This window comes from Petromyzon marinus, chromosome 51 (assembly GCF_048934315.1).
Source record: "Petromyzon marinus isolate PM22_M1 ecotype Great Lakes invasive population chromosome 51, UKy_Petmar_22M1.pri1.0, whole genome shotgun sequence".
Lineage (NCBI taxonomy): Eukaryota > Metazoa > Chordata > Hyperoartia > Petromyzontiformes > Petromyzontidae > Petromyzon > Petromyzon marinus.
Window position 1 is genome coordinate 7,551,323 of NC_133717.1, and position 18,656 is coordinate 7,569,978.

The 18,656-nt window shown below is 52.5% G+C and overlaps 1 protein-coding gene across 1 annotated transcript in view; it reads left to right on the top strand.

Annotated features, from left to right (window-relative positions):
- Window positions 1-632: 632 nt before the first annotated feature.
- Window positions 633-18,656, top strand: part of LOC116953366 (ras-related protein Rab-32-like) — a 32,331-nt gene continuing 14,307 nt past the window's right edge. Inside the window, exon 1 of the mRNA XM_032973512.2 lies at window positions 633-1,706. Coding sequence (XP_032829403.2) covers window positions 1,505-1,706 — 202 coding nt within the window. The 5' untranslated portion in view covers window positions 633-1,504. The remainder of the gene's footprint in view (window positions 1,707-18,656) is intronic.

The following is an 18,656-nucleotide window of genomic DNA, read 5'->3' on the forward strand; positions in this document are numbered from 1 at the left end:
AATGTGGAGGGAGAAAACCCGAGGACCCGCGGAAAAATCCACGCCACTACAGGATGAGAGAAAGAGACACCGCAAACTCCAAATACACAACAGGCGTCAGGGTCGGGATCGAACCCACGACCTCCTGCATACCAAGCGAGGTAGTTAACATCCCCTAGAGACCGCTCCTGGGTATGGCATTACTGATTGAGGCCCAGAACACGCTCGGCCTACGTCACTCGCCACTGATGTGAGCCGTGACTGGTCACCCAATTCAGGCCGTCGGGCTCAGGGCGCATTTCGCGAACCACTTCGCCACCGCTCCCCCATCACAATCCCCTCCCCCCTTGTTTTAGTTACATAATACAGTACGCACATGTGCTGCGTACTAACAACAAACAACACGGAGTGGGGGGCGCTCCTGACCAGTGCAGTGCGAATTCAAGTCCGAGTTTAGAAACAGGGCAAGTGGCACACTCGGCTCGGCGTGCCACTCTCGGCTCGGCGTGCCACTCTCGGCTCGCCGTGCCACTCTCGGCTCGCCGTGCCACTCTCGGCTCGCCGTGCCACTCTCGGCTCGCCGTGCCACTCTCGGCTCGGCGTGCCACTCTCGGCTCGCCGTGCCACTCTCGGCTCGGCGTGCCACTCTCGGCTCGCCGTGCCACTCTCGGCTCGCCGTGCCACTCTCGGCTCGCCGTGCCACTCTCGGCTCGCCGTGCCACACTCGGTGCAGTTCAGAAATAAAACGCACTCGGCGCAGTGCAGTGTCGGAGGGCGGACCGTCATCAGCATCATGAGCAGCAGCAGTTCCTGCTACACCCACAACCGGTACTGCCGGTTCGCTTTCGTTTCACGTCCCCCACTCACACGGGCATCAGCTGATCTGGCTTAACCCAACCACACCCCCACACCCACCACGACCACCACGTTCACCATTCCCCCCCACCAACACACACACCACTCTCTTCTCCGTCACTCATCATCACCCACGATCATCCACCACCACCCCCACCCCAGGCACCCGACTCCACGCCCTTCTTATTCCATCTCCGCACTCACTCCTCTTTTCGCCTGCCACCACCACCACCACGATCGGGTGAAAACTTCTTGTCCGCTGCCCCCGATAGCCAGCCGGTCGTCTTCTCATCATTCTACTTCTTCTTATCGTTGCTGGAGGGCGGCTCTGAGTTTTGAACACCAGCCAACAACAAGACGCAACAATAACTTGAAGGCGGTGGACCGTGTGAGATTCCCGGCCGTGTGTGTGTTTGTGTGTAGGGCCCACCACCACAACCACCGAAATAGCATCTCTAGCAACATCGTCGACGCAAGCTCACGGCGGTCGATTTGGTTTGTGCGGTGGGAGCTGGACGAGACGAGCACCGCGTATACGTAACGTCGACTCCAAACCAAACCAAACAAAAAAAAGCCAAAACAGATCGCGACATCAAACAGAGCACGCGCCCGCGGGGACAGGAAACGCAAACATAAAAAGAGAAGCATGCGCTGTGCGAGTCGGTAGGACATGGCTACAGACAAGAAGGAGTATCTGTTCAAGGTGCTGGTGATCGGAGAGCTTGGCGTTGGGAAAACGAGCATTATCAAGCGATACGTGCACCAGCTGTTCTCGCACAACTACCGCGCCACCATCGGCGTCGACTTCGCCCTCAAAGTCCTCACCTGGGACGCCGACACCCTGGTTCGACTCCAGCTATGGGACATTGCCGGTAAGTTTTTTGATTTGGGTGGGTGGTGGAGAAAGGGGGTGGGGAGGGAGGAGGGAGGAGGAGGAGGGAGATACATTCGGTGGTCCGGGGGGGGGGTATCGATGTGGGTTGTCAGCTGTGACTTGGTTGGGTGTGCCTGCGTGAAGTATGGTCAAACAACCCCCATATAATCCCACACCTCGATTTGGGAATCTGTGTGTGGGGGGGGGGGTTGTATGAGGAGGCTGAATTGGGTTTGTTGCGCCGAGCTGTGAGTCGGCGTGGTGAAGTATGGTCCAACAGCCGCCACGTGATCCACCACGTGGTTTTGGGGTGGGAGAAATGCAGCAGCGAGCGGATTGATAAAGGGGCTTTTGCTGTACGTTGTTGTTATTATTATTACGACTGCTACGAGAGAACCCTTCTCGCCGCGGCTAGCAAATCTCGACGTTGAGCGATCCCATCGCGCGGAGTAAATCTCGAATCGTCGGTCGCGATTACAGTTCGGTGGTGGTGGTGGGGGGGACGACGCCGTGGATGAGATGCGCGAAGCCGTGCAATCAGACTGTGACCTATTTCGCACGGTAGGGGCTTGATTGTGTACAGGCTGCTTCAAAACAAATGTTAACACTTATATGGGGCAAAAGTTTTTAATGGAAAAAGAACGGGTAATACTGTAACACGATAAATATAATGTTAATGGCTTCAAAAAGTCAAAGAGCCTTGACTTGTTCGCCAGCGTTGTTAACACGTGGCCTGGGATCTTCTCCAGCTGGTCCCCCAGAGCCCGGAGGCAGCAGCACATTTCGTGTGGTGTTGTTGCTTTTGAGAGAAACACAAATAAACATTCTCGGAAGCGTTAACATGTTTTTGAAGCACCCTGTACAATTGCCGAGTGTTGTGGTCCGAGACCTATGAACCGTGGAGTGGCAGAACAAAGGGCGAGCGAGACGGGGACCGGGAGCGATGCCCCCCGAAACATCGAGGAGGATGGAGCGATGGTGACTTTGGATTTGGGGCGGAGGGCCCCCCATTCAGCAGTGGCATTGCCCGCCGGGTGATGTCCTCGCGGCATCATTACTGCGGGTCCGACCTCATGCTGCTGATTTGGCAGCGGCTGTGCTCTGTCCAATGCTGGACTGAAGGCCTCTTTTCCCCGTCATCGGCAGGGCCACGATATCTGAATTAAAATGTCCCCCAGGTACTTTTTTTAGAATTGACATCGCTGACTCACGGGGGGGGGGGGGGGGGCACGCCTCATCTGATGCCAAGCAGCGGTGAGCGGTGCACAGAGCCAGACTATGGGGCAACTTTAGCATTCTTAAGCGTTGAGTATTCATGACCGTGTGTGATTTAATAGTAACACTAACTACAGCAATGTAAATGTATAGGCATCAATCCACCGCTGGATGAAGGCCCCCTCGGTCATGGGAGTTTATTGACCATACTTCACCACACTGGTCGGTGCCGGTTTGATGGATGTGGGTGGGTGGGAAGCCAAACATCGGTTCCGAGTATCACTCGCCACCCATGCTGGCCGTGGCCAGGAATCAAACTCGGGTATTTTGGTTGGCAGTGGCCTGTGCTAACCGCAACGCCACCACTCCACTCCCAACAATATTTAATAGTCGTGCCCTGTATCGGTCAAGGAACGCCTCCATTGAGTCTCAGGACCGCTTATATCAGGAGGCTCCTGTAATTGAATGTTTATGTATGTAATATCACGGTTTGCTGAGCACAGGGGCCCAAAAAGCACAAAACCCCAAGCGGCCAGCAACAAACGGCACTGGCGTCAACGTTGCAATCGAGTGTAACGGGGTTCTTGGATGGAGCGAGGCTATTTGTGTTGCAAGGCCTCGGTGATGATGGGAGGAGGGAGTTCCACAGTGGAGCAGTGCGAGGGAAGAAGCAGAGAGAGAGGAAGTGAGATGATAACCTGCAGGGTGGTACTGTGGTGTTGTGGTGGTACTGTGGTGTTTTGGTAGTACTGTGGCAGTGTTGTGGTGGTAGGGTGGCGTTACGGTGGTGGTGGTGGTACTGTGGGTGGGGTTACTATGTTGATTTGACAAATTCCATTGCAGTTACATGTTCCCCGCAGGATAATTGGGCCACATGTACACACAGCTGCAGTGTCTGCCTTCGACATCGTAGACCGGGCTACCGCGCCGGGTTGGTGATGCCCCTCCTCCGGTGATTCAGTGTTGTTAACAATACTTCGTTCCACCCACGAAGATCAAATCGAGCCCGTTTACAGCGAACCAGCGCTACTTATTCCGCTTCGTGTCGGTGAATCCGTTCACGTGGATCGTATGGATCGTAATAATCGAGGTGGCGGTGACTTGGGTGGGTGGGGGAAGGCGGTCCTTCATCCAGCAGTGGATTGACCATGGCTGATGGACCCTATTAATATCGGTATTTATTTACTTAGCGCACTTGTCGTAAAATGATGCGCCTCGGAGCACTTGACATGACGCGTAGCATTTGCACGAATGCCCTTCATTTAGTGAACACGCATTTTAGAGTCGTGTTAGGAAGCAATCCACCGCAGGCGATATATAATTAAAGCGTTACAATGTGCGCGTGCGTGTTCTCGTGGGGAGCGAGCACGTGCGATGGGCCGGAACGGAACACGAGGGTGTGGGTGGCCCGCACGCACGCACGCCTTTGTCTCCCCCAGTGCCGGTCTTTACACGCCAGACCAGTTTGCACATTGGAGGCTGAGGAGTCGACTTAGGCGAGGCCCAGGAATCGGTTCGGATAATCGCAAATGCGGCCTGCCCTGGCGGTGCCCATACCTCGTGATAACAGCACTTGCCCGAAAAGTCTGGTACGCCTATACGGTGGTGGTGGGGTGGGGGGGGGGGCTCTTTGTTGTGTGTCATGGGGAGCGGAGGCGCAGTGGTTAGCGCGATTGCGCAACGAACCCGCCTACCCAAGTTAAATTCGCGCTCACGGCCAACATCGGTGATGGATCGCTCAACCGGTTTTGGGCCTCCACTAGGTCAGTTCAACCTTAAATGAGTACCGTGTGTAAAACAAACCAAAATATATACTCTTTTGGTTCTTTCGGTAAAGTCACGAGTGTGGATTCCTGCAGTCACGAAAGCTTCAAATCAAGATTGAAACCAAAATATCCCATCAGAACTTGGGAGACAAAGGTGGCCGGACATGATTCTGACCACACCACACTGCCCCCCCCCCCCACCCTACCATGGGTCGTTCTGGCCTTCGTAGGTGCTCACCAACAGCACTTGCCCCAAGCAGCCTGTGTAGGCTACGCGGGAGATCTTTATCTGTGTGTGTGTCCCAGTAGTTGTGGTTGTTGTAAGTGTCTCTCTCGCTACGAGCACGGCGCCGAGCCAGTGTGACCACGGGTGGTTTCTGACAGCCGGGGTGGCAATTGTAACATAACCACCCCACACAGCTTAAAGGACGCGACCTGGGCTTGGCTGTTTTCACTCCAACGCTGTCCTCATGACAGCACGGGCCCTTCACCTGATGAAGGCCACTTGTGTTGTGGCCGAAACGTCGTGAATTTTTATTTTTTTTATTTTTGTTGTTTTTTACGTGACTTTACCGAATAGAACCAAAGAGTATGGATCCTTGCAGTCACGAAAGCTTTAAATCTAGAAATAACCACCACCAACCACCTCCTTCCAACTTGTCGTCATGAGCCATGACCTTGACCTATCCACTGCTGGATGAAGGCGTCTGCACCGCCCCCATCCTCGAATCGTCGCCACCCTCCCTGTGGTCACGCGATCCGTTCCCCCCCGGCCCGCACGCACGCGAGTCGATTTTGTCGCTCCATCTCCAGGGTGGAGCGCGTCGCTCCATCCTTTTGCTGCCATTCCGTCGGTAATCTCGACCACCGTCCGTCTCTGTGCGCCACGGTGGCGAGATATTTGGAGTTTGCGTGTCTCTCATCATCATCATCATGATGGCTATGAGATGTTAACTACCTCGCCTGGTATACAGGAGGTCCTGGGTTCGATCCCGACCCTGATGCCTGTTGTATATTTGGAGTTTGCGTCTCTCCCTCTCCCCGTGGTTGTGAGGATTTTTCTCCGTGTCCTCCAGTTTTTCCTCCGCATTTAGAAACAACGTCACGCGTTCAGAGTATGTATTTGGCGACTGCTGGAAATGTCCATAATGATGAGCCGCGTCTTGGAGCTATCACGTGTGATGGCCAGGTCGTTTCTGAAAAAGAAGCGAATCGCTCAGCGGGCCTTAACTGGCAAAATAAATGTATTATTTTTAGTTTAACACGTAGGCGTTCGCAACCAATATCATCCACAATATAGGATTGTATTTGGGTTGGCGTAAATGCGCTCTAACCCGCATTTAAACCTTTTATTATGGATGTGTTTTTTTTTAGTTGAAGTCCCTTCCATCCGTGACGCAGTGCCGCTGTGGTATCGCCACTTCGTAGGGTCGTGGGAGATTGCTACGGCTTGGTTGTGTGAGAGGCGTTCATCTAGCAGTGGACTTACCAAGGCTGACGATGATGGCGATCGTCAAGTTAAGCTCGCAGTAGATCCCAAGTTCTGCGAGGGCGGCAGGATAAGCGCAGGAGATCGCTTTAAGCCCGGGGGTCGGCCACCTTCGCCTCCTGAGCCGCATGTGTTGGCTCTCTTGGGACTTAGTGACGTTATTTATTAAGGACCAACCTCTACCACCACCACCACCACCACCTCCTATTCACCACACAGAGCATTGTGGCTCTTAAAATATTGAGTTTTTTTTTTACAGAATTCGAGAAACAAGTGTTTGAATTTTGATTTAAAGCTTTCGTGACTGCAGGGATTCATATTCTTGGTTCTTTCGGTAAAGTTAAGTAGAAGGGAAACAATTAAATAATAAAAATATATAAAACAATACAATTATTATTTTATTGTTTCCCTTCTACGTGACTTTACCGAAAGAACCAAGAATATAAATATTTGTTACTTATTGTTATTTTGTTTTTGCCGGACCATCCTGCTTTGAGCGGATTGCAAGGTGGATTGTGATACATCTGGGGATCGTGAGTTTGCTTCAGATTGCAAGGGGTGGAGAGGGAGCATTCATCCAGCAGTGGATTGACCATGGCTCTTGTGGGTGGGAGAAAAAGGGGAGGCAGTAAGGAAATAATGAAACAAATTGTAATCGCCGGCACGCGCTGCGCTACCTCGTGACTCACTCACGCGCAAGGGGCAGCCCCTCCCCTCCCCCCCATTCAGCCCCCCCCCACAGCCCCTCCCCCAATTCAGCATCTTCCCGCACAGCCCCTCCCCACCCCCGTCGAGCATCTACCCCCTACAGCCCCCCTCCCCTTTTCAACATCTCCCCCCCCCCTTTCAACATCTCCCCCTTACAGCCCGTTCAGCAGCCCCCACCCCCCACAGCCCGTCTCTCACCCCCAATCCCAATATCCCTGCACAGCTCCCCCTAAAATCCTGACGGCCTCCACCTCCCATCCCCCCTCCCACTGGAGCTCCCTCCACCCCTACCCTGCATCCCTCGAAAACAAATATATATTTAGACCCCTAGATTTTCTATTCTTTGATATTCAGCGAATAAACACACAGTTGAGTTGTAGTAATTAGAATGAAATGGGGGGGGGGGGGAGCGGGATAGGCCCACCAGCCCGCTTGGAGTGCGTTCAAATGTATCTCAAATCCGCCTCTGCCCTGGTAGCCGCGGCCGCGTCCTGCTGCCGTTGTACACTCGCGGCCCGACACGGATGGCAATGTCGACACTCCGAAATGTGATCTCGCTCTCGGCGGCGTCTGAGCTTGGACCCCCCCCCCCCGCAAAAGAGGGCGACCGACGCAGAAGGCAAGAAAAAAAAGTCGCACGTAGCAGACGGGAACTGGCGCTGCTTTTGGACACACACACACACGTGTAGGATGGGCAAGGGCAGGAAATGTAAAAAAAAATGTGTGGCGTAGGAACCAGAAAGAGAGGGTAAGAAGCTGACGGAGGGAATGGCTTGAAGGACGGCATGAGAGATCGATGCCAGAAAGATATCGCCGCGCCATGAGCATATTGCCACAAGACGCGGCAGGAAAGTGATGAAGTGTGCATTGGACATCTGGGGTATCTGCCCATCGATTGTGACGTTGATGATGACGACGACGACGATGTACACACGTGTTTACCCACGTGTACGTCACACGGACACGGATGGAACCACGGTAGCCCCAAGGTGTACCGTCTCACCGTGTGAGTCTACAAATATTTAGCTTTTGTTACTCGGCTATTTTACACGGGATGATCCGTGTTTTTGTTTTTACTATTTTATTTTATTTTACCGAGTTTGGCCCCACTGTGCTATATGCATCTCTTTTTCAGAAGCGACCTGGCGATCACAAATGATAGCGCAACGAAGTGGCTTGTCGCCGTCACGTGTAAATGTGCAACAGCCACATACTTTAAACGCGTGACGTTGATTCTAAATGTGGAGGGGGGAAAACCGGAGGAGCCGGAGATAAATCCACGCGATCACGGCGAGCGAGAGAGAGACATGCAAACTCCAAATATACAGCAGGGGTCGGGATCGGGATCGAACCCACGCGGTCTTGTATACCAGGCGAGGTAGTTAACATCTCCCAGCCACCGTGATGATGATGAGAGAGAGAGAGAGACACGCAAACTCCAAATATACAGCAGCAGGCGTCGGGATAGAACCCACGACGTCCTTTGTACCAGGCGAGGTAATTAACATCTCCTAGCCACCGCTGTGCTGCGTTAGCGCAGCCGCAACAACACCAACAAAGACGAAAGGCATCGTTGATATTGCCGCTGATGAAGCACAGCGAGGAGGGGGTGGGGGGTCCTTGAGGAGTTATCGCGCAACTGACAGACGAGAGGAGCCTGGACTGCTGCCACCAAACGAAACGCACGCGAATCTGAACAAACGAGAACCAACGTTAGGGACATTCGGATTCAGTAACAAGGTGTCCGTGTCGATGCAAGTCGGTTTTCTATATGCCAGTCTCTCATCCGCTTCCGTGGGCCGTTTTGTACGGACCAGAGGCGGTGTCTCTTGAATCCGTGGGGCAGGAGGGGTGGGTGGGGGGGCCAAGCTTAGCGGTCGCTCTGCAAATATCTGCTTCCGTGGGCCATTCCCCTAACAACACAACGGGAGGGGTGGCGTGGCTGATGCCGGCCGCTTCTTCTCGAGATTTCCGTACGGAGTCTCCGTCTCGTGACAACGATGCGCTGTGACCCTAGGCGCGATCGGTGTTGGGGGGGGGGGGGGGGGAGGACATCGAATTACGTCGAGAAATGAGTGGACAAATTGTTAACACGAGAGAGAGAGAGAGAGGAGTGGGGGGGGGTAATGACAATCGCTCGAACGCGATCTCGTTGCTACTTGTTCATAAAATTGCGGCTTTCGACGCTGGTGGGTCGCTATTTTTGTTCCGCGGAGTGCTGAAGGGGGGGGGGGCTCTTTGTGCGAGCGGCTGAGCAGCCGTCACAGTCCCAGGCCATTACAAATGATGCCATTACCACCAGGACGCATTTAGAGCAAACGCAGCCAAACCCGGCCCCGTGGAGATGGGCGGAGTGCCCAAAAACGGTCGACGGTGGCGAAAAACACGTCTCGTCTGCAGCACCCTGCACCAGCACTGCACCCTGCAAGAGCACCACACTCACTGCACCCTGCACCACCACCGCACGCACACACTGCACCCTGCACCACCACCGCACGCACTGTGACTGTGTGCGTGCGTGCCGCCGATGCTGTATCGCAGCTCCGCTACGAACCCGGCTACTCGCCGAGTTCGATCTCCCGCTCGCGGCAACCAGCAGTAGGTGACGATTATCTGAACCGATCCTGGACCTCCGCCACACCCCCCCCCCCCCCCCCCCAGGACGATTCGGGCTCGGTTGAGTCCCTGGTGCGTTGTGTAAACATCGTCGCTGGTGAGATGAAGGCAGCCAGGCGCGTGGTGCTGGCCACCCCACACCCCCTGGTGTGCCGTGCCGGCCTTCATAGGCGCTCACTAACAGCACTTGGCCTCGACGGTCTAAGGGTATACGCGAGGATTATTGTCTTTGGTGTGTGCCGCGATACTGATTATCCGCTCTACTATTTACAATAACCTGGCTCGTCACGGCGACGCCCTTCGTCTCAAAATCATCCAACGGATAGGCGCGCGCTACATTCGCCAGTGGTGAGCAGCCTCTTTGATACAACGGGGCTGTGCAGGTGCGCTCGGGGCAGTGCCGGATTGCCCTCGTGGCACAAGTAGCGACATATATGTAGCGACGTATGTAGCAACATATACAGCTGCATATGTCGCTACATATATACAGGGGCGGAGCCAGGGGGGGGTGACAGGGTTGCGAAAATTGTCACCCCCGAAAAAAATAAATCGAAAATCTGAAACATTCTGCGTTAGAAGTGTACGACACTCGGTCTGGCGGACCCCGTACCCGACTGCATTGTCAGAGTGTGTCGTCTGGGCTTCAGAGTGTGGCGTCTAGTTCAACAGCCAGACTCTCTAAATCATTCTTGAAATTAACATTTGTTGAATGTCACCCCTGGGCTGAAAATCCTGGCTCCGCCCCTGCTTATGTAGCTACATATGTAGCTGCATATATACATATGTAGCTACATATGTAGCTGCATATATACATATGTAGCTACATATGTAGTAGCTACGGGCCCCGCACTTTCAAGGGCCCCGTGCTAAATTATTCCGAGCTATCAATTCCGGTTCAGTGATTCTGCACTTGCTCTATTCCTATAGTACTATACTGCCTTAAACTTTTATGAGCCACTGGGTATTTAAGGTTAGCGATTTGTCGTATTATCTGGCTGTGCGGCAAATAAAATAAATACAATTACTTTACTATGCACGTTAAAAACCAACATTGTTGTTTTCTATTTTTGTGTTTTTGTTAGGGCCCTATATACCACAAGCCTCGCACGAGCTTAAGCCGGCACTAGGGAGGTGGGCCACGATTGCTGGCGGCAGCGGCTCGTGGGAGGCTTTTGAGATGTTAACTATCTCGCCTGGTATACAGGAGGTCGTGATTTCGATCCCGACACTGACGCCTGCTGCTGTATATTTGGAGTTTGCGTGTCTCTCTCTCATCATCATCACGGTGGCTAGGAGATGTTAACTATCTCGCCTGGTATACAGGAGGTCGTGATTTCGATCCCGAACCTGACGCCTGCTGCTGTATATTTGGAGTTTGCGTGTCTCTGTCATCATCATTACCACGGTGGCTAGGAGATATTGACTACCTCGCCTGGTGTACAGGAGGTCGTGGGTTCGATCCCGACCCTAACGCCTGCTGCTGTATATTTGGAGTTTGGGGGTCTCTCTCTCATCATCACGGTGGCTAGGAGATGTTAACTATCTCGCCTGGTCTACAGGAGGTCGTGATTTCGATCCCGACCCTGACGCCAGCTGCGGTATATTTGGAGTTTGGGTGTCTCTCTCCGTGGTCGTGTGGATTTTTTCTCCGGATCCCTCCGCGTTTTCCCTCCATTTAGAATCAACGTCACGCGTTTAGAGCAATCGGCTGTTACACATTCCACGTGATGAGCCACCTTCGTTGAGCGATCATTTGTGGCCAGGCCGCTTCTGTAAAAGGGCTGTACAGCTCTGTGGCCCTTGATCAAATAAAAAAGTTTAGTTTCATCGACCGTGGATGACGACGTTTAGCGATGAGCTTCGCTCTCTGGGTAGGGCCAACTCCGCCTTGCGCAGTCAGATTGTGGTTCTCCACATTCACACGGCAACCCCCCCCCCCCAACCACCCCTCTCTCTCTCTCGTGACCCTGCCGGGGAATTGTTGCACAAGATGTACTTCCCCTTCTCCCCACCCTCCCCCATGTAACTGTCACACACCCCCCCCTGCAAGCTTAGCGGGTACCCCCACTCCGTACGTCTGGCCACCACTTCTCAAGAGGCCTTTCTTTCACCCCTCGGTAGCGGACATGTGACTCTTGGGTTTCGGATAATTTTGGCAAACGAAGCCGAACAAAAATGCGCAAAAGGAGCGTGGCGAGAGTGGAGGGAGGAGAGCGGAGAAGAGGGAGGGAGGGAGGAGAGCGGAGAAGAGGGAGGGAGGAGGAGAGCGGGGAAGAGGGAGGGAGGGAGGAGAGCGGAGAAGAGGGAGGGAGGGAGGAGAGCGGAGAAGAGGGAGGGAGGGAGGAGAGCGGGGAAGAGGGAGGGAGGGAAGAGGAGAGCGTGGAAGAGGGAGGGAGGGAGGAGAGCGGGGAAGAGGGAGGGAGGAGGAGAGCGGAGAAGAGGGAGGGAGGGAGGAGAGCGGAGAAGAGGGAGGGAGGAGAGCGGGGAAGAGGGAGGGAGGGAGGAGAGCGGAGAAGAGGGAGGGAGGAGGAGAGCGGAGAAGAGGGAGGGAGGGAGGAGAGCGGAGAAGAGGGAGGGAGGGAGGAGAGCGGAGAAGAGGGAGGGAGGAGGAGAGCGGAGAAGAGGGAGGGAGGGAGGAGAGCGGAGAAGAGGGAGGGAGGGAGGAGAGCGGAGAAGAGGGAGGGAGGGAGGAGAGCGGAGAAGAGGGAGGGAGGGAGGAGAGCGGAGAAGAGGGAGGGAGGAGGAGAGCGGGGAAGAGGGAGGGAGGGAGGAGAGCGGAGAAGCGGGAGGGAGGGAGGGAAGAGGAGAGCGGGGAAGAGGGAGGCGTTGGAATTGGCTGTCGTGCAGGAGTCGGATGGATTGTTGCGTCACAAGACCTTGGGAGGTGGCTATGGCTCGGAAGCTTTCATCCAGCAGTGGATCGATCACGGCGGCGGATGTTGAAACTTGCTCTGGCGAGGCCTTCTGACAGACACACTATAGGCAAAGATCCCCCGTGTAGCCTTCATAGACTGTTGGGGGCAAGTGCTTTTAGAGAGCACATAATGAAGACCGGCACACGGAGGGGGTGGGTTGCCAGCTCAAAGCCCGGCCGCCTTTGTCTCCCCAGTGGCGATGTTTACTCACCGCACCAGGTACTCATTTGAGGCCGTGTCGACCTAGGGGGAGGCACAAGACCGGGAATCGAACTGGGGGGACCGGGGTTTGTTTTCGCAACGTGCTAAACGCTGCACCCCCGCTCCCCGCAAACGCGCGCGCACGCACACACACAAGGTCTACACACAAGGTCCATGCGTGCACATGCTTTCTGCAAATTGCATCGGTTGTCGTTGAGCCTCGGTTTGCTATTCACTGCATCCCACTTTTGTATGTCCTTGGCTTTTTTGTGCAATAAGATAAACCGCCCCGCCCCCCTACCCGGCCCTAGCCCCCCCCCCCCCGCACTATGTCGGCAGACGATAAATAAAAACAATTCACTGCTGGGATTTTAAAACAAAATAACAACACTAACAATTACGCTTTGGTTTTTCGTTAAAGCCACGTAGAAAGAAAATAAAATAAGTAATAGAATAGGACGTTTCGATTGCAACACAAGCAACCTTCATCAGGCGTGAATGAATGCAAGCTCCGAGAGAGATGCATATATACAGAGAGAGAGAGACAACACAGACATGGAGACGCACACAGAGGAGAGAGACGGGGTAAGGAGAGCAGAGCGAGAAATATTTTGTTAAATCTTTCATTTAAAAAGGGGCAAAGCATTAACAAAAAAATGAAATGATGAACGAAGCAAAGTGCCGACTACACCGAGCATCTTCTTGTCTCCTCTGATCGTAAAAAAGAGAGACAGAGAGAGAGAGAGACACACACACAGAGGCTTTGAACACTAACAACAATGTCGGTGGTGAAAACCTCTCGCCTGCACAGTTCGGGTTCATGTGCGAGGTGACACGGGGAGGGGGCGGGGCCCGAGGAGGGGGGGGAGGGGCATCTCGAGTGTGCGCAGGCGGTGCAACTGCACCGGAGCTGCCTCCGTGGTGGGGTGGTTGTGGGGGGGCCCTTGGGGGTTTGTTAAGTGGGGCCGCACCCCAGCACACCACGGATTTTGTGTGGGGTCGTGGGTCAATACGCAGCGTCGTGATCATCGTTATCCATGATCAATCCACTGTTGGATGGTCTCCCTCGCCAGGCCACTGACGGTCCACCCCCCAGGAGCAGTCGTGTATGAAGTTATTTTAAGAACCCGTTATGAACAGCATTGCGACCTGTAAACGGGCCACGTTTGCTCTCCACATTACACGTGTTTGTTATTGTTATTATTATTATCGCACTAGAGTATTGTTATTGTCACATTAGACGTGCTTAGTATTGTTATTGCTCCGCTTGTTTACGCAGGAACGCCTCGCCGAGTCTCAATGACTCCGTTTCGGGAGGGTCCTGCCACTTGGGGTGGGTGGTGGAGTGGGAGGCGACGATGATGATGATGATGCTTATGATGATGATAATGCTGATGATGATAATGATTATGATGATAATGATTATGATAATGATGATGCTGATGATGATGCCCCGTGTGCGTACTCCCATTTCCGTCATTTTCGGCGAATATTATTTTGCACTGGGGGGGATCCTTTGGCCGATAGCGGGTGACATCGTTATGGGGGTTCTGTTAGCTATGGGAGGAAACGGGGGTGAGAAGATACATACTCCATTATGAAAAAATAAGAAGAGGTTTTTACCCATCCTGGCAATAAAACAGCAGGAGCTGTGTTCAGATGTTCAAACACCAAACAGAAATCCTTTGCAAGGCATCAAGTTTGCGCTAACCACACCACCGTACTTGTGGTGAACACACAAACAAGACTTGCTCTAATCGGGCCTAGTCTCACCACCAGCGTCAGACCAGAGAACATTCATAGCTTGGGGTGAGCAGCTACTACAGCATGGGGACCTTATTTGCTGGTACCAAAGCAAACAAACTCCACTCGACGGCGCCAGAGTCGGGAATCGAACCCAGTCCTCCTGCGTCTGCAACTCGCTCTTTGCAGACGGCGGTCCGCCAGCGACCGATCCGGCGGCTCCGTCTCTCCCTGGGCGGTCGCGAGCACGGGACTCCGACCCGCGTTGTTCCCGTCTCGCTTTGTGCATCTCCCCTCCCCCCGCTTCCCCGATGTTCCGATGTTGGCTCCACTCGTGGTCAGCGCCAGACTTCAAACGGAGCGCGTGCGGTGGAGTGGCGGCAATGCTCGGAGTCCTGCGTGGTGTTGCGATGCACTTCGACTGGCATTGTTACAATGCCCGACGCATGATAGGGGCAGGGCCCCCCCCCACCCCCCCCACCCCCCCATATTGGCAGTGAAAAGCTATCGGTGACTCAACCGTTGCAGCGTCTCTCCTCCCTCCACGTGCCAGTCAATTACAGCCCATCGGCAAAATTACCCATAATCTTCCCGTCAAACATTTCCTGTCTATTAGCGGATCGGGGTTCGTCGCTAGGAATAGTTTATTTATTTATTTATGCGTGCATTCATTCCCCTTCCCTGCCCGCCCACTCACCCCAAAAGTAATTATATCCGAGACGATTTTTTGTCGTTCTTTCAGAAATTATTAAAGGTGTTGGGGTGTGTGTGTGTGTGGAGCGAGTTCGATTCCCCCTCGCGACCAGGATGGTTGACGATTATCCGCACCTTGTCCTGGGCTTCGTCTAGCTCGGCCTTAAATGAGCACGTGGTGCATCACCGTTGGAGAGACGAAGGCGGCCGGCTTGTGCTGCTGGTCACCCGCCCCCTCATCTGTGTGCTGTGCCGGCCTTCATAGGTGCTGCTCGCTAACAGCACTTTCCCCAATAGTCTGTTACAAGGTTACAAGGGGGGGCATCTTTGTCTTTTTTGTGTCTGGGATGGGCGGAGGCAGTTTGGTGGTGATGGTAGAGAGGTTGACGCATTTGTTAGCGAGACCGCGCTGTGGCTTAACCGACCGGCGACCCGATTTTGAATCCTAATCGTGGCCCAACATTGGCAGTATTTAAACAATAAACAATTATTTATTTTACCAGGTAAAGCCCCACTGGGCTCTGTAGGTCTTTCAGAAGTGACCTGGCCTTCTCAAATGATAGCTCAACGAAGTGGCTTATCAAGTGGAAATTTATGACAGCCAAATACTACAAACTCTCTTTGATCCCAAATATTTAAGGAAAACTGGAGGACTCAGAAAAATCCACGTGACCACGAGAGACACGCAAAACTCAAAATATACAGCAGCAGGCGTCGTCAGGGTCGGGATCGAAACCACGGCCTCCTGTATACCAGGCGAGGTAGTTAACATCTCCTAGCCACCGTGGCGGACCGAGTTGTTGTTGTTTGGGCTCCCTCGCCAGTGACCTCGAGGCAGAATTCTGACGTTCCGGATCTTGTCGTAGCTGAAGAAGCTGGCCGCGGAGTTTTTAGGCGTAACGCCGCGAAACCAAATTCACTGAAAGCAACGGTGAGAGTTGTCGCCCACGGTGAGCGCGCTGAAACATCGCACCTCCGATTCGCGTGGTTTGGCTACGCAAGGTGCGAATGAAGTTATACATACATCATTGACGATGGCAACAACAACAAACATTTCTGCGGCCTTAAACCATTTAATTTGTTTGGCCGCGTGGGGTGGAGAAGTGTTCTTTCCGACACAGATTTTTGGCATGATCATGACCACCGGGCCTAAACCAACGACCACTTCTGCAGCCACGCAAATTGGCGACCGATGTAGCAAAGTAGCGTCGCACATAAATCCGAAACGAACATTTTTTTGGAGGATCATCGAAAATTTCGGATCTGGGCCAAATTTAGGATGTTTTTTTTGCTTAATCCTCAAGTTTGGACCACGTCCATAGTTGGCACCGATTTGAAATAATAATAGTGAAAATAATAACAGCGAGGTCATGTGACTTGAGCAATGGATTGCAGGGAGACCACAGCGACTACCATCTAGACCGTAATCCTAAGGAATATTAAACTTGCCTTAACCCTTGTTAGGAGTAAATCCTTATCGCAGCCCCAAACAATAAACACGCCGCCCTCAGCTCTAATTCTGCGTTTAATCCCTGCCCTGACTGTAGCCCTCCCATCCCCTTAATGAGGGAAGGGTAATCATCAGCGGAGCGGTGGCGCAGCGGTTGGCACACCGCGCAGTGCAAATGGCAACTCGCCGCGGAGAGGGCGGTGCGGGGGGAAACTGTCCCTTCTAGATTTGAAGCTTTCGTGACTGCAAGGATCCATACTCTTTGGTTCTATTCGGTAAAGTCACGTAGGTAAAAAAAATAAAACAACAAAAATCACGACGTTTCGGCCACAACACAAGCGGCCTTCATCAGGTGAAGGGATCAGGCTGTCTCGAGGACAGCGCTGGAGTGAAACACAGTCACGCGCAGACCGCGGACCTTTAAGCTGTGTGCGAGGAAACAAGGTGCCTTGACAAAGGAATTGGCATAAAAAATAGCATTTGATTGGGCGACTTACCATAGAGGTGGTGTACGTGCGGGTGGACTTGCCGTTTGGCGCGGGGGGGGGGGGGGAGTTTACCTATTGATGGTGTGAAAAGGGAATTTTTAAGAGCTGCGAAAGTTTGGGGTACCACTACTTGAAAAATATACTGTACCATTAAAAATGTGTTTAATGTTTAGTTCGATTTAGAACATCTTTCCAATGGTTGCTTAATTTGAAACCATCTTCTCGGTTGAAATTGTGTCTGTGTTTGTAGATCTGAATTGCCTCGTGAACAAATCTCTGATAAAAACTCGTGGGTTTGCAAAGAACCTTGGTATCGGAGAAAATTATATCGTGATCACAAACAAAATGAAGGTACCCCCATGGGATCCCCCTTGTCACCAGTGATAGCCAATATTTTCATGGAGAAATTTGAATCAGACGCCATCCAGACTTCCACCCTCAGACCTTCCCTGTGGAAGAGATATGTGGATGACACTTTCGTCATTTGGCCACATGGCCTCCCAGCTCTGAACCTTTTCCTACACCACATCAATTCCAGACATCTCGCCATCAAATTCACCATGGAAGTGGAGAAAGATGGCAAGCTACCATTCTTAGATGTTCTGTTTGAGAGGAGACCTGATGGCTCATTGGGGCATTCTGTCTACAGGAAACCCACCCACACAGATTCCTACTTGAAACCTGATTCCCACCACCACTCAGCCCAAAATAATTCTCTCATCAAAACTTTATACCATAGGGCTCATTGCATTTCAGACCAACACCACCTGACCAGTGAATTAAAACATGTACACCTGGCCCTCAAATGGAATGGATATTCTGACCGTACCATCCGCCAAGCTGTTTCTCCCTCCATACAGAAACAACCACTTGATACTCCGGTCAAAACCATCACACTAGCATATATATATTAGCCGTTACTAAAAAGATTTCCAAAATTCTAAACAAACACAAGATCCAGGTCCGGTTCAATACAGTACACAAAATTCGTGATCTGATCCCATCCGTGAAGGATGTCATTCCTGACTTGCAGTACCCCGGGGTTTACAAATTGAGTTGTACCTGCGGTGATTGCTATATCGGGGAGACAAAGCGACATGTCTCTGACCGAATTCGCGAGTACAAATCAGATTTGAAACACGGCAAAACGAATTCTTCTGCCGTGGCTGATAACTGTTACAACGCTGTGGGTGATCACGATATAATTTTCTCCGATACCAAGATTCTTTGCAAACCCACGGGTTTTTATCAGAGATTTGTTCACGAGGCAATTCAGATCTACAAACACGGACACAATTTCAACCAAGAAGATGGTTTCAAATTAAGCAACCATTGGAAAGATGTTCTAAATCGAACTAAACATTAAACTAATTTTCAATGGTACAGTATATTTTTCAAGTAGTGGTACCCCAAACTTTCGCAGCTATTAAAAATTCCCTTTTCACACCATCAATAGTTAAACTTCCCCCTCCCCCGCGCCAAACGGCAAGTCCACCCGCACGTACACCACCTCTATGTTAAGTCGGCCAATCAAATGCTAATTTTATGTTAATTCCTTTGTCAAGGCACCTTGTTTCCTCGCACACAGCTTAAAGGTCCGCGGTCTGAGCGTGGCTGTGTTTCATTCCAGCGCTGTCCTCGAGACAGCCTGATCCCTTCACCTG